Source organism: Molothrus aeneus, chromosome 19 (genome assembly GCF_037042795.1).
Source record: "Molothrus aeneus isolate 106 chromosome 19, BPBGC_Maene_1.0, whole genome shotgun sequence".
Lineage (NCBI taxonomy): Eukaryota > Metazoa > Chordata > Aves > Passeriformes > Icteridae > Molothrus > Molothrus aeneus.
The window spans coordinates 9,976,989-10,002,181 of NC_089664.1; the positions used below are offsets into that span (position 1 = coordinate 9,976,989).

Here is a 25,193-nt window from a genome sequence, read left to right on the forward strand (position 1 = left end):
GTTTGAGCTCTTGGTAAACACAGCTGGTGGACATGCTCTGTGTTTTTAAACATCCCTCTGGGGAGCCCAGCTGTGGCTTGCCTGCGGTGGGGATGGACAGGGACAGCAGGATGGGGCTGCCTGGGTTCCTGCAGCAACAATGAAAACACGCATCTGGGCTTGTGTGGCCTCAGAGGCAATGATTCACTGAGCAGGAGGAGAAAAGCAACCCCTCCTTGGAGGGAGTCTCCAGACTCTCCCAGCCCTCCCCAGCAGGCCCCCCTGCCACAGGATCAGGCCAGTGACTGCACAGGAAACCTTGTTTGGATTTTCAGCAAAGGCATATTTTGAACATTTTACAAAGAAGAGGCAGATGGGAGGCCAGAAGAACTCAGTGTGATCTTTTCTTAGCTAAATTTTGTCCTGCACTGCCTGGCAGCCATGCTGGCCCCACAATTAAATGTCCATGTTGAACTCATCCTGGGATTTCATTCCTGCCCTTGCCAAGCAACCATCCGTGCTTCCTTGTGCCCTCGCATTCCGTGCCCAAGCTCTGCTGTTTGTATTGGAACATCACTAACTGTGAGCAAAGCCAGGTGAGGGCCTGTAACACCCACCAGTCCTGGCTGCCTCCCTGCACTGCACCGCTCCTTCCAAAACAGAACATTTCCCAGAGGCTGCACACCTACATGACAAGTGCTTTTTCAACTCCTATTTATAGATCTCCTTGAAAATTCAGCTTCAAGGAAGGGCAAAAAGCAGCAGCAGCAGCAGCTTTTTCCCAGCTCAGCCTCCTCTCCCTGCTCACAGCTGTGCATGAGCCTGTGCATGAACGAGCAGCAGGCACAGCTCCTCTCCCCTCACTCCCTTGTGCTTGTTATATTCTTCCACATCAATGATCAACTGGATTCACACCTTTTTTCTTCTCCTTTTTGCTGCTGGCACTGCAAACCACCTCTCCCCTACGTGAGCACAGGAGGTTCCTCACCAGGAGTCACCTTGCTCCAGGCCATTGGACACAGAGCAGCAGGGGAGGGTTTGATCCTGTTACAGTTTTGCTGCCATAGGGGGCAAAAAAAAAAGCACTTTATAAAAATAAAAACTTCAAAGCAACTCAAGCAGACAGCTCTGCCTTGATCCTCTCTCCAAGACAGGTTTTGTGATGATGCTAAAATGCACCTGGTCTGCACAACAGACTTCACTGAATCTCACCCTGGATATGAGTTACAGTTGCTTTGATATTTTCCTTAAATGTGCTGATATCCACACTCAGTGATTTAATTCCATATAACTTACATAGGGTTTTTTTCTGCAATTCTCACGAAAAGAAATAATCTCTCACCACATTTGAAAACCTGGATTTCTGCCAGTTTCCTTAAAACAGCTACAATCTGTGCCAACTCAGTCACTTTAAACTACAGATTATTTATTTTTCTGCTTATACTACTTTTAAAAAGACAGCTCAAATAGATACAGTTAGAAATTCTTTTTTTTCTAGGCCAAGATCCATTCTTATTAAGATCCTATTAGGATTCACAGACACATTTGCAATTCTTCCTGGTGTTCCAAAGTGCTTTACATAAAAAATGCAATTAAATTTAATCATTAAACATGGCATTACATTGGGTCATGTATTTAGGTAATGACAGTCTACTTCTACTACTGAAGGCAGGCAGAAAAGAACTTTACCATTGATTTAGTAATTTTAGCATGGGATGAAATTCTGAGGTTATTCAAGTCCTAATTCTGCATTTTGCCAACAAGATTCTCCTTGCTGCTGTTCAGCACACACGTTGGAGCTCTTTGTAGCAGGCAGTCTCTCTGAAGAGGCAGAGCTCATTTTCTGATCAAGTGACTACAAGGAACTCCAAGGATGGGTTTTAGAACCCAAGAATGTATTAAGAGCTGTAATTGCATTTATGTCTCAGGGAAGGTTAAGGGAAGAAGAACTCTCTCCAGCTGAAAAGCAATTTTCAGGATGAAGCCGGGGGTTGTTGTTATTTGTAACTGAGAAAGAAACAAAAATTTAAGGCCAAGTGTTAGAACAAGATTCTCCCAGGAAGGAGACTGCAAACTGTGGAATGGAACATGGGACCTCACACTTTTAACTGGTGCAGTTCAGCACCAGATTATTAAGTCTTGAATGTTAAAAACTATTTTATTTGCAGTCTCTGTTCTTATCTTAGGGAGTTGGTGGCCACATCTCAATTGAAATGTGCAAGGATGCTGAGACATTGCAACAGACAATTTCCTAAAGTGACTGAATCATGTTAGAACTTTGTGTTAAGTAAAACACATTTGAATTGCACAGAAATGAGACTGTTTTAGTTGTAGATATGGAATTAATTTAAGAAAATGTTAGGAATTTGTTGTTATTTTTAATGAGCAGAAGTCAAAGTGCACGAAGGGGAGGAATACATACCACACGATGGAGGAGAGAGAACAATCCCTAGCACAAGAACATCCCACAGCACAACTACACCTACGGGCCCTTGGCATAAAGGGCTCAGTCTATTTCCAGATCACTGTCTTCACTGTAACATGCAGATGGATTATGTATAGAAGTCAGCAGCAGTAGGTCTTTTTCTGGCAGCAAACCACACTCCTGCAGAAAAGCCTCCAGGTCTACAGCAAAAAAATCTTCTCCCAGCTGGTCGGTGATGCGCACGAAGTTGCCAATGAGCTCCCCTGCCTTGTAGACCAGCAGGGCTGGCAGGGCATTGTTAGTGAAGCGAGTGCTGGCACCAATGAGTGAACTCTTCACTCTGCAGAATTTCACTGTTGGGTACTCAGCAGCCAGGCAGATCATGCAGCCATTCAGGGATTCAGTGCCAGGGATATCGTCTTCGTAAATATGGATCATGATCAGTGTGCTCTTATGCTCTTTGTCCACGGTGTCCAGAAATGCTTCCCCACTGGTGATCTCAAACACCTGCTTGAATTGCTGCCCACTGTACAACTGCTGCCTCATCTCCTCCATCCGCTGCTTCCTGTAGCGCTGCAAGAACTCCTCATCGTCCTCATCATTGTGGATCATGTTGTATTCCTGTAAAGTCATCTAAAAAACACACAGGGATTCCTGAAAAACATCTGCACCACTATATGGGTCACTTACATAATGAGAACATAAATCAAGAGGATTAATGTGGGTCACTCATCTTTAATAACAGCAAAGTGCAACCCATGAAGGCTCAAGCACCCTGTGTATTACACTCCATTCTGATCTAATTAGAAACCATGTCCAGGGGGAACAGCGATTTCAGCCCTGGGTATTCCAGTTTCCACAAGCTGCACTAATAACACAAGTGGCTGCTCCATGCTCCCACTTTAATCCAGGTTAATGGTGGCCATGTGCTTCTACCGAGCTGGGAGTGCTGATTTGGAAACTGTGCCTGACCTCAGATGAGCTTCTTTCTCATCAGCTTTTCATTTAGTTTTTCAGTTAACATTTGTGGCACCATTGTGCCTGTAGAATTGAAATTACCAGGATTTTATGTATTTTATACCTGGTCACTTGCTTCATTAAACTTATCTGCATCACTCAAGACACAGGAGAGCACAGCCAACTTTCATCATCTGAAGGCACAGACATGTCTGCAATTTAGTAACTTCTCTGACTACAACTCAGGGCTAGTTAACAGACCAGCTAATTAAAACCCTTCACTACATCCAATGTCTTCAACTCCTAGAGCTCAGAGTTGAAACACCTGCTTACTAAATACTAAATTAATGAGGGCTCCTAGTTTCAGGCAGGGGAGGCAGCATTCACAGTTTTGCTGTACAACTCTTCATATTAATCCCCTGGAGTTGATTAGATCAACAGATGAGAAATCTGGAAAGAGCTTTTGGACTTCCTTGGCATTGCAGCTAAATCACTTATTTGCTGTCACAGGCAAGCAAAACTGTCAAATACTTAAGTGGCATTTTGATTCCTTTGTGCCACCCTACCTTTCCATTGATCTTTTCCTGAAGCTCTTTCTGCTTCTGCTGCTCAGCCTCGTCATCCAGGTGAGACCTGCAGGTCATGGAGAGCTTCTTGATGAGCCTCTCCATCTCCCTGCGCTGCTCCTGCCGCTGCTCCGTCTCCAGCTGCTTAAACCTCCGCCAGTCATTGATCACTCCCTTGGGACCTGCAATGAGGTGTGGAGCCATTTCGTGTGAAACAGACAATACAATGTTGCCTATCAGTTACAATCAAGGAATAATTTGTAAATCAGTAAAATGGTGACCTGGTCATAAATGTTTTTGTAACTATGCAAAACATTGAAATAAGTCATTTGCCATTTGCACGTCCTTGAGTTTCTATCTACTTTTTTAACAAGAAGGCTACAATTTACTTAACTAGGCTACTCTTGTAATTGTCCCAAAGATTAATATCTGTGCTCTTGAAATAGAACCACCAGCCCACAAGAGTTCTCCTATTGTTAGCATGGCTTTCATCAGAACAAAAATAATTATATATTACTATCTGAATTGTACAAATCAGCCTTGTCTCAACTTTATATCCAAAACTTGACTGCTTCAGATATGATGCTGAATTTGAATTCTGTCATAGGAGAAGTCAAACATTAAAAAAAAAAAAAAGCTATTAAAAATAAAGTTAGACAACAGCCAGAAACTGATCACCCTCTGACTCAAGTATGCATAAACCCAGGAATTTCATTTCAAAAAAAGAGTTTTAGAAGAACATACAAAATTTCCAATCAACAAGGGATATACAAAAGAAGTACATTGATACGATGATACCTGTGTTGACAGCGCTGCCATCGCTGCTGAGCTCCACCTCGCCCACACTTTCAGGAATGCTGCTCTCCCCTTCTTTATCCTCCTTCTCACTGTCTTCATCCTCACCCTCACTACTGCTGTAATAATACTGCAGCTTCTCGCCAAGCAGTTTATCATCTGCAGTGGTCATTATGCTCTAAAAATAAGGTAACAAAAGAGAGGATGCATTTCTGATCAAACATGCATCATGATGGTCCTTTATTTCCTCAGGGCAGTTTTTAACCCCAGGAGAACACAGCCCTCAGTCACCTGGGTTAATTCTTAAGCCACAATTTAAAACTCGGTTTAAAACCTCAGAGCCTCACTGGACAGCTCCACCAGGCTGATTCCCAGCTACTATTACTTGGATTATTTAACAATTCATTTGAGCTGAAAAACTATCAATGCAATTAGGCAAATTAAAGCGTTCTGACCTGTATTCCTTTCCAGTCTTTCAGAGACAAGCTTCTACCAAGACCTGGAAGAAGAAATTTTAATCAGATCAGTTGCTGTGGGCTCACGCTCGATGGTGCAGGGGTCTCCCAGCCAGCCCAGGCCGTGTGTGTGACACAGCCCGGCTCCCGGTTCTCCTGCCCACGGACACAGCCCGGCTCCCGGTTCTCCTGCCCACGGACACAGCCCGGCTCCCGGTTCTCCTGCCCACGGACACAGCCCGGCTCCCGGTTCTCCTGCCGGACGCCGCAGGCTCCGCGGGAGCTAACCCCAGATTCAGCCGATTACAGCGCCAGATGGCCCGGGATTACCGGGACCGCCCCGCAGCGGGGCCGGGCCTGGGGCGGGACCTGGGGCCGGCTGGGGCCGGTGATCCCGCGGGCCCCGAGCAAGCCGGCTCGGCTCCCCCGCCCGTCCCGGCCGAGCCCCCGCCCCGCGCCCTCCCCGGCTCCCTCGGGCCGCGCCTCGGGATTCTGCGGGGCCCAGGAGCACCAGCCCGAGCGGAGCGGAGCGAAGCGGCCCCGCCGCCACCGCAGCCCGGCCCCGCTGCCGCCGCCTCACCGCTCCCGCCGCCTTCCGGGGCCGCTGCGCGGGGCACGGCGGGAAGGAGGCGGCCGGGGGAGGAGCCGGGCCCGGCCTCGCTGCCCCCGCCCCGCGACGGGAACGGCACCGGCACCGGCACCGACACCGGCACCGGCACGGCGGGACCGACCTCGGACCGACCCCCAGGGAACGGCACCGGCACCGGCACGGCGGGACCGCACCCCCAGGGAACGGCACCGGCCGGGCCCCCGGCCCCGCTCCCCCCAGCCCGGAGTGGCTCCGTTCCCTCCGCTCCCCCCGGAGCTCCCCAGCCCCCGCTGACGACAAACAGCCCGTTAAGGTGGACAAATAATTTTTATTCGTGCATGCAAATACATGTCAATACTGCAAACTTCTTCCATCGAGTCTCTCAAACACCGAACCGGGATGCTCTATCCGTGCCCAGCCAAAGCTACAACCTCTGCACGTCAGTGCTACAGCGACACACGGGCCCCGCCGGGACCCCCCTACTCTAACACGAAGGGAAACATTACCATTGGGAATCAAAACCGAAATAAACGGAATAGAATTTACTCCCCCATATATCCCCATTTCATTTTACAGATTTTTTTTTTTCTTTAAATTATAGTTTTAAATAGAAGCTGAGAATGCGCCATAAAAATGAGCATTAAATCCATCGTAGCGATGGTGCCTGCTTTATACATGATGGGTGTACACCATCTTTTATTTCATTTACATTTCAATCGAACAATAGATTTGCAAAGAAAATGTCTAATACAGACGTAAAAATATTCACACTAGAGCTTCACAATCGGTTGTACAATTGACAAACAGGCCTCTTTTCCCAAACTTTCCAGCTAAGCAAATTTATAAAATGTAATCAATGCAACAAGAAAAAAAAAATTTTCTTTAAAACTTCCAGGGAAAAGAATACGCAGTAAACAGTATCAATGCGACAGCAGATGCTGCAAGCTAACCACAATACTTCGGAGTGGCTGTACAGTGGGTATGTGCAGTACAAATCAAAGCCACGTGTGTTGTATCACAACTACTGTATAATGTACTTGTTTGCCCAGCTAAGAAAACGCATGCATTCCCATGCCTTGGGTAACGGAGATCTACTCTGGAGAAATCCATGGGCTATGTGCAAATGACCTTGGCTTTTGGCAGTAAGAAACGCAGCCAGGCTCTGCTTTATTTCAGCTTTTACAGCAGAATCTTGAGTGATTAAAAGCTTCCACAAGCATCCTTAAATAAATGGGGTGTGGAATTATGTTTGGGCATTGGGCACTTCGATTATTCAGATTTGTTTCATTTCATCAGCAACAGTTTTGGGGTTTTTTCCCACCCATGTCCTGCTCCCTTGCCAGCAAAGAGATGCAGGGGGATGACTACTGCCAAAGTCAGCTGTTCGTTTACACTGGGAAATTGGGTCATTTAAAAAAGCACATTTATTGTGTTCTGCTTGCAGAAGAGGTCCCTCAATGAGAGGGAACTTCCTAACAAAGGGATTAAACTACAACATAAAAATGGACTTTTACATCCTATAGATCATCTGATCATTTCTCACTTTGTTACACTCTCAAATTCAACACCTTCCTTTAATACCAGTCTAATAATGAAAAGTCTGTTCACAAATATGATCAAGGAGCTGCTGGCATACAGTGTTTATGTACAGCAACAGGTACAACTTGACAACTTGTGCTTAAAAAAAGCAAACAAAACAAATGTTTGGAACTATTCTGAGTTTAGATTGAGTTATTTTAAGCGTTCTTTCCTCAGCTGTTTCTGACCACTGTGCATTATTTTGTACCTCATCCAGCCTAGTACACTATTATACAAGAACAGCATTCAGCTCTTGAGTACAGGAGAAATTAAAATTTCAATTGAGTTATCAAAGCACTAAAACCTTCCAAATTAGACTTCTACAAAGAGCTTAATTAAGAGGTTATTTAACATAATCAGCTGTGTGCAACTGTTTTCTTTTTCCTAAATCAAATGCCAAACTTCAGTGTCCCTGTACTAGACTACCAAGAACCAACGCCAGTTTGCTTTGCAAAGAGTCTAACCTTGCCTTTGAAGGGTCTAGTATACATTCTACAATGCAAAATCTGCATAAACACTAAGATTCATTTCTTGTCACCTGTTTACAGGAACAAAATATCAGTAGCAGGGCAATCACTCTGCTCTAAGTATATGTTAAGAATGTACAGATAGTTACTTTCTCACACAAGCATTCTCCCAGCACAAGCATTAGTCTCTTTTAAGACCTATGTGGGAAATGAGGCAAACCAAGGAATGAATCCAGGTAGTGAGGCAACACAATTAACTTAGATACTAATAATTCCTGTCTCTCTTGCATGTGAAATCCCTGCTGTACCCCTAATGGGGAAAAAAAAAAAATTAACCAAACCAACCCAAAATGCTTGTCCAAGCAAAGCAAAAGAGCCAATCTCTTCCCCCGATCTGCTCCGGGCCTTCTTTTCTGACAGCACAGTAAATTAGGCCAAAACCTAAATGGGCATCACTGCTATTGACACACAAAGGTAAGTCACTCTCTCAGTGTCAGAAAATAAGCCCTTCCATAGCCCAAAGGCACCTGATTTACAATTAACAAATGAATACATACTTGTTTGTAAAGGGTCACAGGCTGAAATTTCAACAAAGAAGGAAGCCAGAGCCAGGTGCTCCCACCTGCAGCTCCTTCTCCCTGTCAGGGCACTGGAGGGCATCAGTTTGGTGGCAAAAACCACACAGTCAGTGTTAAAACCCTAAGACAAAGCCGACATGCTGTTAAACCCTCAAATAATTCTTTTGCCTGTCATTATAGGTTAAAAATTCAACTAGAAAACTCTAGCCTCAGTTGAGAGCCAACTTTCCACATGAAGTGCATGGTCATCCTAGAGAACTGCTCTATCATGGGACCTCCTGCTGCAGACAAGAGTCTAGAGATACACTTGTTCTTAAATATGCCAAGACCTTGGCAGGAATATGTCAGGCTTATTTCACTGGACAAACAGGCAAATGTGTGTAGGCAGCTTATCCCAACCCCCTCCAGCAGAGCACAACCAAGTTTTTAAAATTGCCATTTTAAAATTAAAAAGTTAAGGTAAATACACAATCAATTTATGTAGTATATATTCACCCTCAGATCATGCTGAAGATGTTCTGTGGAGTTCTGGTGCACAGAGGGCTCTTTCCCTGAGGGCAAATAAGGACTTCTCAAACCTTTATATTTTCTCTATTTTTGTAACAAAATAGCAATTTAAAATTTAAAAATCTTTTAAAAAAATTACATCACCTTCAACATGGAAGATCTCACTGTTTAAATATCCATGAAAGAGACATACTTGTTTGCATATCTGTTTTGGAATTACATTGTACAGCAAATAATAGTATCTCAGAAGCATTTCAAAAGTAATATAAATTCATATTTACAGAATGGTCTTGGTATAAAATATACAACAATCATATTTATGTCTAACATTCTAAGTTAAAGTTAACATCAATAGGAAATAAGTTAAGGTGACAAAGGTGGTCTGGTTCTTGTATCCATTCACTTCACGCAGCGAGTGAAAGAAGCGTCAGTCTAACCCTAGAGTGAGGTGGCACTGGCTGGAGAAGGTACAGCAACAGCCAAAGGAAACTAAGAAAAGACTACTTGACTGTTCTTCTACATACATTCCTTGACATTGGAGTATTAAATAGATGTGTAAGATCTTCCATACTGACACCAGAATATCAAAACTAACCCTTGGATTTGCAGGTATATTTACAACATAATTATTTCATGGACAGGTTCGTTAGGAGAGATATCAAACACCAATATTTACTTAGTCTAATCAGTAACCCTCAGGGAAATGCCAACCCCCACCCCCCAGAAGCGTGCACAAAACAGTTATCAAAATCTTACCCGACCACATAGCTGTGATTTTGTAAAATAACAACTCAGACGACCAGTAACATGATCCTCTTTAAGCATTTTGCTAGCAGGAAAAGCCCTTACATGCAGTACACCTGGTGAAAGATCAGCTTGGCTTAAAATATTCCAGTACAATTTTCAGAGTAAACAACTTCACAGAAGTTAATAAAAACATAAAAAAATGTAAAACTTGTCACAAAGAAAAGTAAGAGGACAAACAAGAAGATAGTAATCATCAGGAAGGAGAGTCCTGCTGTCTTAAAAGAAAAAAAAAGTGGATTTTTAAGCTTTTCAAAAAAAATATGCCCAGGGCTCTAGTTCATGTGTATTTATGAAAACCAATTTTCAGTTGACATGTCTAACATGATTCTCAGTCACCTCTTAACAGGGCATAAATTCATACAGTTTTCAGCACTCTGAAGGTCAGATAATGCTATCTCATTGTATTTTCAAGGTCTTTGAAAATAAGTTGCCACTGAATAAACAAAAATTAAACCTGAATACAAGATTATGATTAACAACATTTAACAAAGGTAATTACAACCACCTTAAATTCCCAATATTTAGTTTAAATTAAAACAAAACAGTACAAAAAACAGCAATACCATCTTGTTAGTCAGTGCAAACACTAGATACAGGGTTTTCAAAGGAAAGCCAAGAGCACCTGATACTTTTTGCCAAGTCATCTGGATCCTATAATCTCCAAGTTGAGAACTATTAACGAAAAAAAAGAAAAATAAGAAAAACACCCAAAACTGCTGTTACATTAGTGCATAACCTCTCAAAATCGTTGAAAATTGTTTCATGTGTAGCTTGGGGAAACCAATACCTAGTACATTAGCTGGAGGACTTAGGCACTTGATTTACTTCTGATAACTTTACTTGGACAAGTAGCCTGTGTACGGTACGTGTATCTACAGTACTAAAGCATAAACTGGGGAATGGAAACCAAAAGCTGCAGCAAAGCACTGCCCCACAGACCTGCAAATAACACAGCAGTGCAAAGCTAATGGTGTGTTAACCCTGTAAAAGCCTCAAGTCCAAATCTCCACCTCTCAGTCTTCCAACAGGAAACAAGACTCCATGCAAAGTTCCACAACTAAAGAAAAAGCAGCTGCAACAAGACAAAAGTTCTTCTCTTGTGAAACAAAATAGAGACAAATAAGTTAGTCTTCCTTTCACTAGATGTATCATCGTAGGATCCTGCTAGTTTAAATAACTGAGTTGTTAGTTTTCTACAGAAGCCATTTTCAACAAGAATGGCTCAGATACCGCACCGGATTGCTACAAACTCATAAAAAGCTGCTTTAAGCTTAAGTAAAACAATGTCCAAATTCCATTCATTTGTGGAAAGTGAACGCCTTACCCTACTAAAGTAAGTTTTTTTTTCTTCAGAATGCTAATGCGAGAGGGGCTTGAAGTATCAAAGAGTCCACAGGAAATGCATGACCCCAATATTATTTTTTTTAAAAAAAATATACATTATATAATATATATTATATATATAAAAAGCTAGTGTAAATGCTTCCATGGTGTGGTCACAAGCTGGAAAGATGAATGCCTTTCAGCTGTTAACCATCCTGCCATTTGCAACAGGCTTTAAAAAGTCATTTTTATCCTCAGACATAATGTGAGCAGTTTTCAAAATGAGGCTGCCAACACTGACTGATGTGCTGATGGGCAGGCAGCTTGCATTGCTAACAGATGTTGTGATCGGCTGACTGAAGCAAGAAGTTACGGGCAGGATTGTTTTCTGCTCCTCCCTGAGGAGAAAAATAAGTTACACAAATATTAAACAAGGACATGCACAAGTATCCGGAACTGAATTGTGTGCATTAAATAAATACTGACAAACTCATTTTTAGCAACAGGCTAAACATCTTCCTCTGGAATGGTACGCTCGAGATGTTAAAGTAGTCTGCCTCATTTTCAAAGGCTGCTTTACTCATTAAAGACTACAGAACATAGAAACCTAAAATAGTGTATTTCAAAATCTACCTCTCCGTGGAGATTTGTGCAAACAGTCCGCCATTTAACCTTTTGAAGTTTTTCTTAATTTCTGTTAACTATAAAAATATTCTGCATTTTTTGCTTACTGACTGTGAAAGGTATTTTGAACAGCTGTGACACGTTTCAGTGTGTACGATTACAACGATGCATACGAACAATGGTACCAGCCTGGGACATTCAGCTTTGTGGCCTAATTCTATTTCTTAACAGGTTCTTCTCACTCCACCATGTACAAACAATGCAGATGTCTAATCCAAGTCTGAGCAGGTACGTAGTTCATCCTTACACAACCATGCTTCCACTATTCTGATGCTTCTGTTTGTCTAACACTGGCAGACACTGCTGTTTTGTCTAACACTCACAGAATCACAAGGTCTTCACCTAAACTTTGTCTCTTCTGTTCCATAGATTCTTTCTGGTGCTGCTTTAGCAGATGCCCATTCTCTACAGTTGTTCCATTGAGCAGCTGATCCTCTTGGGAGCTAATCCCTAGCTGTATGTCCAGAATCTCCTACAAGAGAGAAGGAGAAATGCCCATCAACTCTGTCCCTTACATTTTCCTATTCAGTTCCACTACATTACGCTAATAGAAACAGGAGTCTGGTCATAAAACTCCTTCATTTTATGTCCTGCTATTAGAATGTCTACCACATTTCACTAAAGCAAAAGCCAGTTGTTCAAAGATGGCTGTGAATGACAGAAGCAGTATAAACTGTGAGCTGTTTTTAACTTCACTAGTATTAACTGCCAGGTATATGAGTGAGAAGTACAAGACCCCAAGTGCTAAAGAAGGGAAATTGGATGTCATTACTAGGACTAAAACCAGAAGGCTTTGCTATCAACATACTAATCTATAAAGCCTAATGAAAAGACCCAGTGACCTCTTAGGAACACAGATTTTTGTACTCACTTCTATCTGTTCCCCTTGCCCATCAGGTTCGTCTGTATCGAGGGCTGACAGCTCCAATTCAATGTCTCGGTCTGGCTTTGTGTCTGCACAGTCTTCAGGATAATCAGTCTAAAAAAGAATGAATATGTTCTCTAAATATCAAGTTGGCTTTTCACTGGCTTCACACAACACTGGAGAATTAAAGTGAAAACAGAAGATGCATTTCTAGCACACAACATTTCTACAGTACAAGAGAGCTAGTCAGACAAAAATGAACTTCAGGCATGGACAATATAGGATGCAAGGCTTAATCCAATCACAATAAAGTACTGAAACAGATAAAATGAATACTAAAGAAATTTGAGTCCATTGTCAAAATGTTTAGATTTGTAACATGCACAAATAGACAAAAACTAATGATTGCATGAAAATGATTGTCACATTCTTCCCACTCTGTAAATGCATGTTTGGAGCAGCAGCACAGCAGGTGCACCTGCCTAATCTCAGGGAAATAACTGCGTGCAACAACAGCGACTTAGCTTGCAAACAATGTGCTATAAATATTTGGGAGTGTTAAAACCAAGTTTCAACTCTTAGTTAAAATTCATGCAATTATATATATATATATATATATATATATATATATATATATACACACACACATATATATAAACACCCTCCAAGATTTGTTTCATCCCAATTACCCCTTTCTTTACCTCACCATTCCTCAAATCAATTTCCTTGCTTAAAAGGTTTAAGGTAAGACGACTGCCTTCATCTAGAGAATTCCACTTCTGCTGCATGGCAAGTGCATTTGCCTCTCTCTGAAGGAGTAAGGAGTTGCTTTTGGCCTATGGAAAGAAACAGCTCAGTTACCAAACACTACACCTAAACCATGTGCAGTCAGACAGCTACACTAAGAAAAATGTATTTAAAACACTTTACTAAACAATTTCTTTTAAATTAAAAAACCCTCATGGTATAATAACTGGTCTTACCTGCTGTAATTCAATACTCAGTAGATCTCCGGTGCTGGAATGCTTTCTGTGACCAGACAAATCTGTAACTATGAACCTGTCCCTTTAAAAGAAAGAAGGCAAAACTAGGAATTAAAGTAAGTTCTCTAAATCAAACACCCCATAACTTCATTAGTCTATCAATGTTAGATTTTTGGACAGAAACTAGATGTGATTTATATAATGTGTTCTTCATCTTCACTGTGGCTCATAATACTTCAAGGCATTGTATGAAGCAAATATCCTTATTTAACATATGGGTAAGATGTGGCAAGAAAACCTGAAACTACTCAAGATTTTGACATGACAACTTGGCAGTACCTGACTCCAGTTCTTTGACAGATCTCTCAAGGGATACACTCCTAGTAATTGTGCACTATTAACTGCATTAAGTATTAAAACTACACAAGCTTTAACCTAGTTTTTTCCAAGGCTTTATGCTGGATAGGTAAAAAAGTCTTTAAAATTAAGACTATCTATTAATAGACATTCCAGATTCCCCACACACACAGAGGGCTCTGAAGAACTGCAAGCTAGAGGAAAAGCTGTGAACAGAGCTGGGGAAGGAGTCCATACCGTTCTGCATAACGTGCTGAGGAGGCAGAATCTGAGCCATAGGCACTCCATCTCGAGTCTACAGCGTTGACATAAGGGACATAATCTGCAAAAGAATTAAGACAGCATTCACTATCTTCTCTGCTCTTCAGTGGGACATACACGTTCTTTAGCTCTTTGCATTTCATAGCTGCAGCAAGCACAAAGAGGATGAAATGCTCATGGTGTGCATAAACCATGAATTCTTGTCACACAAAGCCTGAAGCTGTACCTGACACACTGATGGGCTTAGTAGCACTTCCTTGGGAAGCAGTGGCCTGGATTGGATCTGTTGTGTGATAGCCTGTGCGGGATGACCTGGAGATTGCACCCCACTTGGAGATGATGGGTCCATCGCTGAACGGGATTATAGGATCTTCCTCCTTTGCCCTTCTCTGGGTTTCAAATAAATGCACTCTCCTTTTAACGTCCCCACTGTCCAAATCCTACATATTCAGGAGACAGGAGATATACATGGACTCATTTGAGGTTATGCACGTTCTTCAGTTGGCCAGTAACTTCTCATTATAGTTGCCTATTTACAAAACTGGGAAAGGATATTCAAACAACTTCAAATGAGCAGAACTACTTTAAAATACTACTAATGGAAGCTATGACCTTTTTTTTTTTTTTAAAGGCTGGTTTAACCAAAGAGAAGACACTTCAGCATGTAAGGATCATCACACTAATGAGAGAACATGCAGAAAACCCCTACCATTAACACGGCATTGGAATTGGCAATCACATCCTTGGGCTCTGAGTCGATAGCATTTATACAAGAGCCAATAGTGCCACAAGACCACGGTGAATAGTGAGAGAGATGGTCTTCCTCAAATTTAGTTCCACTCAAATCACTGACACTCTCTGAGAACTACAGAAAAGGGAATAAATAAGCAGTGAATAATAAAAACAGGGAATTCAGTTTTAAAATGAGAAGATAATTGAATTAAATAGCAGTAAATGTATCTCGAAAGTAAATCAAGGAGTTCCAGCCATATTCAAGACTTGACTTGGGGACAACATAAGCTGTTTGGTCAAATTTTAAAACAGTGCCCCTGGCAGCTGTCAGAGGGCAAACTCTGCCATACAAATAACTGCCTGGCCCACCAAATGAGAGACTGAAATCTGTGTTAGTGTCAGGTTTTTTTAGGCAAATATCTACAGTAACTTAACTGAGAGGAAGCCGTGCATTTTCCTTTAATGTATTAATCAGCGCTAATGTGAGTTCCCCTTCTTCTTTATAGGACTTATCACAGAAGTACACAAGGTCCTACCAGTGCTTTTTGCCACTTTTAAGGGAATACATTCTTTGGGACTTGATAAGGACTTGAAGTTTGATTCGGGCTAGTCATCAAGTCAGGCCATTTGGACTATCAAAGGCAATGCACTTTTTAATGGAAAACACAACTGCTGTTCCCTACACAAAAACCTGGAGGTTCACAGAGTTCAATAAAATTACATTTCATTTAGCGAAGCTGAATTGAATCACTTCACTTCTTGACCCTTTTTCTGCAGTCATGTTACACATCACCTTAATACCAAATTGAATTGCATCATTATTAGATACCACTTTCCTTCTGCTAGAAAATTAACTTAATTTTATGAACAATAAATGGCAGGTAGAAAATATTTCCTAGAAATATTAAATGGCATCTTACAGAAACAGGAAGGAAAAATAAAGAGGCTCTTTGGCTTCCCACCTCTGTGCTGAAATCTACACTGAAGAGAGGAGAAGGTGGTGTTGGAGATGGTGTTGCCATAGGAAGGGTTGACGATACCAGAGGAGTTTTCTGTGTGTGGTACTGTGCCCATTGTTCTGGCTTCCGTCTCAGCTGCTCATCATAACCAGTCTTCAAATGACCACAAGGCTCCTAGAAAGAATAAATACAGGACTGGATATCCCATCATACTCTAATCAGAAGGCAAATACTTGCATGGGACACACTTGGGTCCCCAAATTTCCTTGGGTCTGTAACCCTCCACTGATATCACTTGAAGAATTTCACAAGAATTTGTAGGCCTGTGTATGGCAAGTCAAATCTTAGATAGGCAATTAATTCAAACAACACAAAGAGGCAAAGGAGCCCTGGTCCTGATGCAGATGACAGTGGTCTGTTTTGCAAGCCCATTTTAAGGTTAAAAACAAAACAGGAACTTTGTCCAAGTCGCACGTCTCTATCACTGTAATAAACAGGTCTATGCTAATTATTTACCAACTTTCCAGTAATGACCTTCAGAACCAAGTCTGCATAGAGCTTCCCCTCCTGGCTCTCACTTACCCTTGGTAAAGGCACAGTCCTCTGCTCGCTGGGAGGTTGACAAGCCACAGAGTAGTACCCATCCAGAGAGTTGTACCTCTCCCTCAGCGATGTCTGATAGACAGATGAGTGCATCACATCCATGGGAGGTAAGGAATTGCTCCTGATGATATCATCTCGGGGGTACATCTGCGGGCGCCAGATGCGCCGGCTGTCGTAGACTGGAGCGTACATCCCAGAGGGGACAGGAGGGACTGGTCCGTAGGGCTGCGGAGGAGGAGGCTGGTAGGGAGAATTCAGCCGGTCTCGAGGGGGAAATGTGCTGTAATGATCGGCATATGGCACGGAAGCAGGTGGGAGGGAGGATTCTGGAACGTTATTGGACCTCACAAAGCGAGGAACACAGGGAGCCACACCAGCTGGTACTGTTGGAGGTGCTGGATAATACCCTTAAAAATTGGAAAAAGGCATATTTAATGCAACCACGAATGACCCACAAATTTTACACCTTCTAAAACTGTAAACAGCATTAGTAAGTACCTTTAGAGAATGAGGAGTCACACTTTACAAACCTCCTACTGACCCTACCGTGTTTCTGTTAAATATCATTTCATGTATGACAACCACATTTGCAGATGCAGTGCTGGCCCTTCACCAACTGGACCCAGTTTGGAAAATATTGCTCCTATGTACTGTGGTGTAACTAAGTAACTGAAAACACAGAATCTTCAGCAAGTCTTTATATAGAAAGTTAAAATAGTTCTCTCTAAAATAAAAATCTATATTACTAAAAAATAAAATGTCTATAAATAACCATTTCACACTTGATTTATTGCTCTTTCTTTGGGGAGGATTGCCTGAACATCTCTACCTTTTGAGAGCTTGTGAATGACTCAGTGCTAAAAACCACAACTGTTTGCCTGAATATAAGCATGCACAGTGCAACCTAAAAAGATAAGTGGAACCTTTCAAAAACATTCCAGCAAGCACAAAGACGTGTAAGCCTCCCAGAAGAAGTGTGCTATGCCTCTGAATCCTGCCCAAGGATACCCTCATGGATGGGCCATGGCAAGAGCAAGACTAAATAAAAACAATTAAATGCTAACAAAGGAAAAAGTAGATGGAAGACCTTGAGGCTCAAGTTCTTCTGGAGGCTGAAGTATAAGCTGCATAACATACCTGAGAGCAAACCACAAGTCCCTCACATGCCCAGCAATTAACAAGATTAGTATTTCATTAAGAGAACATTCAGCTGATCTTTAATAAAAATGAAATAAAATAGACATTGATGAAACAGACATAAAAGTTATTTCTCATAACTTTTCTCATTTTTCCAGAGAAAAGTTCAGAGCTATTTCTTAATCAGTGCAGATCTCACTCACCTGTCTGTGGGTACTGTGGAACTTCATATGACAGCTGAGTCCTGGGGTCTTGGAAATATTGAACATTATCAGAATGTGGAGGGTAGACAGGTACTCTGGGAACAAATGGGCTGGATTTTGGAGGCACAGAATTAACTTCTGTTCCAATATTAGGAGGACCAGCTGAGGTAGCTGCTGCCTGGCTCACAGGAGTCTTGGGTGGAGAACCGATTTTACTGAAAAGGATTACCAGGAAATCATTAAACACATATCTTCACTTATTTCAGTCAGTCACCTCCCCATGTACACTCCCACATAACATGGAAATTTGGGCCTTGACATTTCCTCTGGAATTTTGTTTTTCATAACCTGAACTGATGCTACATTTTAGACTTTCTCCTAGGAGAACTTAAAAGTGGACATAAATGTTTTGATACCCTTTCTAAGTGTATTCTGGTAAAGACAAAGGTTTTGAAAAGCTGTTTAGAGACTCAGTGCTTCCTGCAGAATTATCTGAAAAGTTTTATGTGAAAATCCCAAAACTAGAAGGTTTCAAGGAAGTGCACACTCTGTGCACTTCTTGGTTTTAGGAAGTCAAATTCTGTATATAATTTATCGCATATAGTAACATACTTGTATGTAATAACCCAATGGTATGCAATATATATATATATAATTTGTTTGTATGCCATAACTTTTTATTTTTATGTAATAACCTAATTAAGATAACGAGGCCTGGTAATTAAGATACCAGGCTGAGAACAATTGAGGTAAGAGATTAAAGGAGAGATTTCCATTTTGTCTACATTGCACATGAGTATTGAACAGCTAAAACAATGCACTGCAGTGCAAGACCTTACACAGCTCTGCAGCCACTGAGCACCAGCAATTACTGCAAGCCAGGACCACACTTCAGTATCTGTTGGCCACCCACAAACCCCATTTATTTTTTCAGATAATCTAAAAGCAGAATGTTCTGTTGAATTGCCTTGGTGTAAAAAAGTCACCTACTTTTCAGGAAGTGATTCTGTGGGGGAGCCAGAAGCGTTCTGGCCGTTGGCTCCAGCCTTCCCTCCCTTCTTGGTGTTGTCCAGAGCTCTCAGGGAGGTGTCTGCGCAGCGGGGGATCAGCTGGGGAACCCCAGTTTCTAGATTAGCTATTCCATTAGTACTTGGCACCATCTTGCCCGTTGCCTCAGGGCTTCCTATGACAGAGATCACGTTTCCCGTGGTGGTTGAGACGGTGCTGTTTACGCCAACTTTGTTCAGAAGGGGGAATGTTCTCACTGTTGCGCTGATTTTTTTGTTCCTCAAGCGGTATCTACAAACAAACATGTGCAAACACACAAAAGACAAGATGGTATAGAAAGTGCTTATTGTGAAGTTTAATGGATTTGCAAAACTAGCAAAAAGAAGGGATTGACATGGAACACGACATCAAAAATTACAAACTTATTTTCAACAACTGGAACTCAAAATCATCTCTCCTCTTATATAACCCATTCTGCAGTTCTTTGAAAATGCATTTGGGTGAAAACAACTTCAAGAATGCAGAGCTGCATATTGTTCAATAATGCAGTTCACTCCTTAAATAATTAAAATGTAATTAACATTCTCTTCTGTATGTAATATAACCAATCCTTTTAAGACACTGAGCTTGCACTCAATTGCAGGAAAGGAAATTTTACCTCATATGGGGTAAAATAAAAAATAAAACTGGAATTAGTCTGTAGACATTGCTCTGCTGTATCTTCAATTTCATATAAAGAATTGTCGTGTCAAGAGCCCCTCCAAATGAATGAATATATGGAAGAGAATGTTTTCAAAAATCTCTGTAGATTGCTTGGATTTAAGTTAAAAGGAGGAAAAAAAAGGAAAAAGTCTCCCACACTCACTTTTCAAGCTCTTCCTGAGAATGAGCAAATGTACAGTTTGTTCCTCTTGGGCACCCCCCTTGCTGTCGAAGGTCTCGGCACATACTTGTTTTGTATTTGCTATTTGGTTGTGGCTTAAAAAAGAACAACAAACAAAAACCACAAGACATTCCTCTTACCATCTATCAGACATTCACATAAAAGTAGGCTTAAAATACAGAAAATACATCCATGGCATGTTTTTACATTTTGCATTTTTAATCAGAAAAACAAGGACACTCCTTGTTGAGGGGCTAAGTTGTCCTTGTATGGGTTTCTCTACGGCCAGCTCTGCTGCATTCCATATTCACAAATGTTAGGTTTTCAAAATCTGAATGCAGTAAATAACAGTATCATCAATTATCCCACAAGAAAGGCCATAAATATTTCATATCAACAGTAATTCTTCAAAGTTGCATCTCCCAGTAAATGGGAGAGGAAGCTGAAGACATGATGCAATGATCAAGTCTGGTTACCTGTGGAGTTTCATGGCCTTTTCTACTGTAATTCTGAATGAAATCCACCAGCCCATGGACCACAGTCTTCACAGCCACCATGGCATTTTCCAGCTGCTCCCATGTTGGAGATGCTGCATCTAAAATGATGAAAAGCAGGGTTGTCACTCTGTCAGTAATTCCAGTATCATAAAGAAGAGGCACACCTTGTATCACTTTACAACATCAAGTACTAGGACCGAACTCGGAGAGCCCTGAAGAAGAGTTTATTATGTTCATTAATGGGAATTTCAAAACCAGGAATGGAGGTTATCATCTTAATTGACTTTGCTAGATATGAAGAATACCAAGAAAAGTTTAAAAAGCTTGATTTGCATACCTGGATTTGGATCTATGTTTGCCAGGAGCTCTAAATGAGGCCTCAGCCTGTTTAAGTTTGCAGGATCCCCCGTGCGCTGCAAGACAATTGTCAATTCTTGTACACTCTTAGCAAAAGATTCTGGAGATTGGAGCTGAAAATAAAGGGAGCATTAGTGTGCTGCATCTTACAACTGTCAATTGCTGATCTTAAAAAGATATCAATGACATTGGTTCCTAAATGCAATATAAGGTGTCTTCAGATGGCATATAGAGAGGATCAGTGGAGAGAAATTTTCTCAACTCAGAATCTGCCCTATGAAGCTTCATCATAAGACACCACAAAGTTAATTAAAGTACTTCATATGATGAATATGCTACATCAGGGGAAAAAATTTCAATCTAGTTTTAATTAATATTTGATAGGACTATGAACAAAAAGTTAATTCATGAAGTTCTTTGATTTTTCTTGTAACATTTAATAGTCAAAACTAATGTTACAAAGATACTAAAATCAACCCTTTGACAAACCTTGTCAATAATGGATTGCATGTGTGATTTATGTGCCAGGTCTCCATAAAGAAGGGAAGACCACTGTTCTGGTGATATTCTAAGTCCTGCTTCCATGGCAATGTGAACAATTTGGGCATCGTGCTCTCTCCGCAAAGCCTCGTAGCTCCGGAACTCTTCTTTCAGTTGCATCAGAGAAGAATCTTCATCCCTTTTAGTGACCTAATAAATAGTAACAGTTAAACATTCCTTCTTTAACCAAAAATCTCCATGTTCATCATAAAAAACAGCTGCACAGTACAAACCACAAGAGTGGTGTTTTACCTTAAAGCATGATGCTCTATACAGTAGCTGCACAACATGACCAATGCTTGTTTTAGAGGCCTGAGGAAATCTTGGTTCCAGCCTTTGCACAACAAAAAGTACCAGAACTTTTCTTGAGAGTGCAGAGCCATCTTCCAGTGCCAGTAATACAAGTTTCAGTGCCTCCTCTTGCATAGCTTTAACACACAAAAATGAAAGTTAAATATATTCCAGAAAACAGCAAGGCTGCTGTATTTGAACAGGTAAGCAGGAACATCTAAATCATCTTGAATGTAATTCCTTATTGCTTTTTGTTTTACTTAAAAAAAAAACTTTTTAAGAAAGCTGCTAGTTTAGAAGAAATATTTGGAACCACTCTAAGCACAGCAAACTTAGAACTAAGACTAACTTCCAGTAATAAACACATCAGTAGTGCAGTTTTTATACTTTTCTCCACTGGGCAGTCTTGTAGCCATTGTTCTTTTGGACACCTCTTCAATGCCACACCATGAAACTATAAAATAAATATGGGAACAGTACTGCAATGCTATCAACAGTTACAGGAGTCAAGAGAGGACAACTTCTACTTTAAAGAGAATTTTCTTGCTTCTGCACTTCCTTTAGCTGCATTCTTAACAATTAATTTGTCTTCTATCAGAGATATAAATCATTATAAATTCCAAAAGTATGCTGCAGCTGAGGTTAGGCTGATTGTATTGACAGCTATTCAATCCCAATAACAGGCAGCAGTACAGCCAGCCTGCTACACTCCATTACAAACTGCACAGCGTGTGCTTAATGACTCCTCTTTGCCAGGATTTTTGAAATACTTCTTCTCAATTTCAAAGAACATTTAATGGACCAGCAGGGGAAACAACCAAAAACTTTATGTCAGAAGATTTTACTATTATTTGGGGTTTTTTTTCCCTTCTTCTTTCTTTCTGGCAGAACATCTTCAACTGAACGGAAGAAATTTCAAAACATTTTTGTAAAGAAAAGGTACAGCTAAAAATATTCTGTTGCAGATGTACAGGACCCTTACCTGGTCCTAGAAACTGGCACCCTCGTGCCCTGACAGCAGCCCAAAGGTTGGCAGAAAGCTGCTGAGGATTTTGGTGCTGCAGGATGAGCTCTGTGACAGTTCTCTCTCCCAGCGACCGAGCTGCCCTCATGGCTCTGACCCGACCTTCCTCCTCCACCAGCTGACAATTCACCAGTGTCACAAGCTTCCTCTGCATGGGACGGCTCAGTGCACTCTGATTCAAGCTTGCAACACCTTCAGAGAAAGGGAGAAAAGGCAGAGCAGTGCTTCTCATCAAATTCATCTGAGTGAAACAAAAAAAATGTCTAACAGTGTATGTCTTTCTCTAGGACTTGGATACCAGTCACAGGTACCTTCCCTTCTCTTAGGCAACTCTTTATAAGGTAATTCTTTATCAAAAAGAACTTTAATTAAAATCTTAAACTGACATCAAAGCCATTCTTTGGGGAAAGTTCAGTTTCAGTAGAAAGTTAGCCCCAAGGCAGTAGTATTATTAAACAGAGTATTTTGTAAACTTAAAAATAAGAAAACCACAAACAAGTGTCACAAGTGTGAATAAGCTTTTAAAGACACAAGGCAATTTTATTAGAAAAATGAGAGTATTATCTCACTGACATTTACAATCAGTGCTGAAAACACAATGCTGTTAAAAGCAAGCTACATCAAAATTCCACTGTTCAGCAGAGACTCACCTTTTCCTCCACTTAATGGCTTTAAGTAGAGTGCCAAATCCTCAACACATTTCTTTGCTACTTCATAATGTTTGTTCTCTCCTACATTACTCAACTTTACTGTCTGATGATCAGGTACCTAAAAAAATGCAAGGGGGAGGAAGGGGGAGCAGAATTACATACACCTGGCTGACCTCGCCGATGGTACCCACATCACCATCAATTACATAACACTGCAGGTGTGCACTGGAACCACAGGACCCACCCAGGGCACGTACACGGCATAAGGAACAACAAAAGGGGCCCAAGATGAAGATTGGCGTGATGAAAGATGGTTTTTGTTATTACTCAACATCTTAAAGACAGAAGTAGGGTAGAAAACAATAACCAATGTCAAAAAGATGAAGAACACGAGATTGGAGAAGGTGATCAGTATATCAGATCAGCATGATTTACTACAAAAAAAGCTACAGGGCTAAATGAACTAGCAAGAATATAATAAAGCAAAGTTTAAAAATTATTTAAGCATCATTTGGGCATGCCGAAATCTTCCAAGAAAAGAAGCAGGAAACTTAACTCAGTGGAAAAAAACTTGAAATAGAGTAACAAGGTCAGATAAGGAAAACAGAGGGAGTGTTAGTCATAATAAATTAATTGTTTGGAATACATTGCAAGAAGTTAGGAGACCATGAAAATAAATGTTGTAAGATCACAACAATGATCTGACACATAAAGAAAAAGGATCATGTGAACTTGAGAAACAAAACCACTCTGACATAATGTCATTACCAATAGGCACGTGATGGGACATTAAAAAGCGAAGTAAATAACATCATCTTGCTGCCTCACCAAGGTGTTACAGAGAGAGTAACATGGAAAAGCACATGAATCAGCATAAGGGGAACAGACTTATTTAGTCTCCATAAAGTGCAGTACTGATTATATAATCACTGTTTTGCCACTGCTACGAGACAGCGCAGGGAACATTCCTGGCCTGATTAGCCAGTGTCTGCAAACGCAACTGAAAAGCCATCATCAAGCATATTTAAAAAAAAATTATACACACACACACTTCTGGAACTTGGTTAAACAGCCACTTCCAAACAAGTGACATTTAGGAACGAGATTTCTCACAAGGCTAAGATGAACGAGTGCAGTCTGCAGGTTCACTCATTCTACTGACAACCAGGACAGACAATTGTCTGCTTCCCAATGGGAATTTTTCTCCAGTCACAGTTCAAGAGCCTTTTAAAATCAGAATTCAGGTTACAATTAGAACACGCTTTCATTTTATGAGAAGATGGCCCTGAAATGGTGAAGGTGCTTTTAGAGTACATATGGACTCCTAGAGAGTCCAAAGTTAAGCTTTACCATTTATTTGGGCTAAAACGAGGAAGAAGGAGCAGCACACATATTGCAGCTGGCACGAGAAGGCAACAACACAAAGGGGCAAAACAAAGAGCTGCTTCACTCATACCTGGGCTCCAACCAGCTGGAGGAGTGCAAAGTTCACAGGGAGCACGTCGATGTCGGTGTTGATGGCAGTCTGGTCAAAGGGACACGCCTTGCGATGGAGCTTGTTCAGGCAGGTCTTGCACACGGTGTGAGAGCAACCTAAGCTGATGGGTTTGTGCACATTCTCATCAAACTCATTGTAGCAGATTGGGCAGGACAGAAATTCTGTCCACTGAGCTGCCTGCACAGGCATTGTGGAAGCTGGACACTTGTTTAGCAGGCTAGCAGACCATTATTTCACTGTACTATGTTTTGGCAGCTGTAAGTGAATAACAGAGTATTTAAAACATGCTTTCTGGCAATTTAGAATAACTTTTAATTAAAAAAACAGACCACAATTTCAATAATCCCAAATCTTTACGCTAAACTACTCAAAAACCCCAACTCTGGGTTAGTTTAACAACTGTACCAAAAAACGCTCATGAACTAAATTAGTGCAGACTACCCTAAGTTTAACACATTCACAATAAATGGCATTAATTTTTGGGGGGGGGGAAAGGGGTGTGGTTTATAATGTTATTTTCATTGGAAATTAAGTAAAATGACACCTTCCTTCTGCAGATTTTACTCAGACTTAATGAGACACCAAACTAAACTGAGCTTTGCTTTTTTAAAAACACATTTTCTCTTTCTGTAAAA

General features: G+C 41.2%; 2 protein-coding genes and 1 non-coding gene across 6 annotated transcripts; all 3 read right to left on the reverse strand.

Moving 5' to 3' along the window:
* Positions 1 to 1,384: 1,384 nt before the first annotated feature.
* PDCL (phosducin like) lies at positions 1,385 to 5,792 on the reverse strand. Of its 2 annotated transcripts, none has more exons than XM_066563056.1 (5): positions 5,758 to 5,792; positions 5,178 to 5,221; positions 4,726 to 4,900; positions 3,928 to 4,109; positions 1,385 to 3,037 (listed from the first exon to the last, which is right to left on the reverse strand). In XM_066563056.1, the coding sequence occupies exons 3-5, from the start codon at positions 4,892 to 4,894 to the stop codon at positions 2,486 to 2,488; spliced, it is 903 nt and encodes a 300-aa protein (XP_066419153.1). In that variant the 5' UTR covers positions 4,895 to 4,900; positions 5,178 to 5,221; positions 5,758 to 5,792; the 3' UTR covers positions 1,385 to 2,485. The 2 variants fall into 2 exon arrangements, with proteins under 2 accessions (XP_066419153.1, XP_066419154.1); XM_066563057.1 differs by lacking the exon at positions 5,758 to 5,792 and adding an exon at positions 5,661 to 5,749.
* A 282-nt stretch (positions 5,793 to 6,074) lies between these two features.
* RC3H2 (ring finger and CCCH-type domains 2) lies at positions 6,075 to 24,781 on the reverse strand. 3 transcript variants are annotated; one of them, XM_066562655.1, is made up of 20 exons: positions 24,517 to 24,781; positions 23,061 to 23,178; positions 22,369 to 22,602; positions 21,348 to 21,523; positions 21,045 to 21,245; positions 20,536 to 20,668; positions 20,178 to 20,296; positions 19,684 to 19,796; positions 18,801 to 19,109; positions 17,811 to 18,025; positions 16,450 to 16,877; positions 15,871 to 16,041; positions 14,886 to 15,041; positions 14,403 to 14,616; positions 14,153 to 14,237; positions 13,559 to 13,640; positions 13,277 to 13,411; positions 12,582 to 12,689; positions 12,034 to 12,182; positions 6,075 to 11,424 (listed from the first exon to the last, which is right to left on the reverse strand). In XM_066562655.1, exons 1-20 carry the CDS (start codon positions 24,745 to 24,747, stop codon positions 11,226 to 11,228), a joined length of 3,576 nt encoding a protein of 1,191 aa, XP_066418752.1. In that variant the 5' UTR covers positions 24,748 to 24,781; the 3' UTR covers positions 6,075 to 11,225. The 3 variants fall into 3 exon arrangements, with proteins under 3 accessions (XP_066418752.1, XP_066418753.1, XP_066418754.1); XM_066562657.1 differs by having other exon boundaries at positions 11,288 to 11,424; positions 12,053 to 12,182; XM_066562656.1 differs by lacking the exon at positions 14,886 to 15,041.
* LOC136564888 (small nucleolar RNA SNORD90) lies at positions 20,757 to 20,866 on the reverse strand. The gene has a single exon (XR_010784777.1). It is a non-coding gene; the product is annotated as a small nucleolar RNA SNORD90 (small nucleolar RNA).
* Positions 24,782 to 25,193: the final 412 nt, after the last annotated feature.

Bases quoted from the DNA above. Each gene is read 5' to 3' on its own strand.
- RC3H2 (XM_066562655.1), bottom strand. From the start codon at position 24,747: ATGCCTGTGCAGGCAGCTCAGTGGACAGAATTTCTGTCCTGCCCAATC. The intron at 19,797-20,177 runs GTAACCAGACTT...TTCTTTTTTAAG, and splicing joins AAGGCCATGAAACTCCACAG to CCACAACCAAATAGCAAATA. The intron at 13,412-13,558 runs GTAAGACCAGTT...TTCTTTCCATAG, and splicing joins TGAGTATTGAATTACAGCAG to GCCAAAAGCAACTCCTTACT.
- PDCL (XM_066563056.1), bottom strand. From the start codon at position 4,894: ATGACCACTGCAGATGATAAACTGCTTGGCGAGAAGCTGCAGTATTAT. The intron at 4,110-4,725 runs GTATCATCGTAT...ACCTCATTGCAG, and splicing joins TGGCAGCGCTGTCAACACAG to GTCCCAAGGGAGTGATCAAT. The intron at 3,038-3,927 runs GTAGGGTGGCAC...TGTGTTTTTTAG, and splicing joins AGGAAAAGATCAATGGAAAG to ATGACTTTACAGGAATACAA.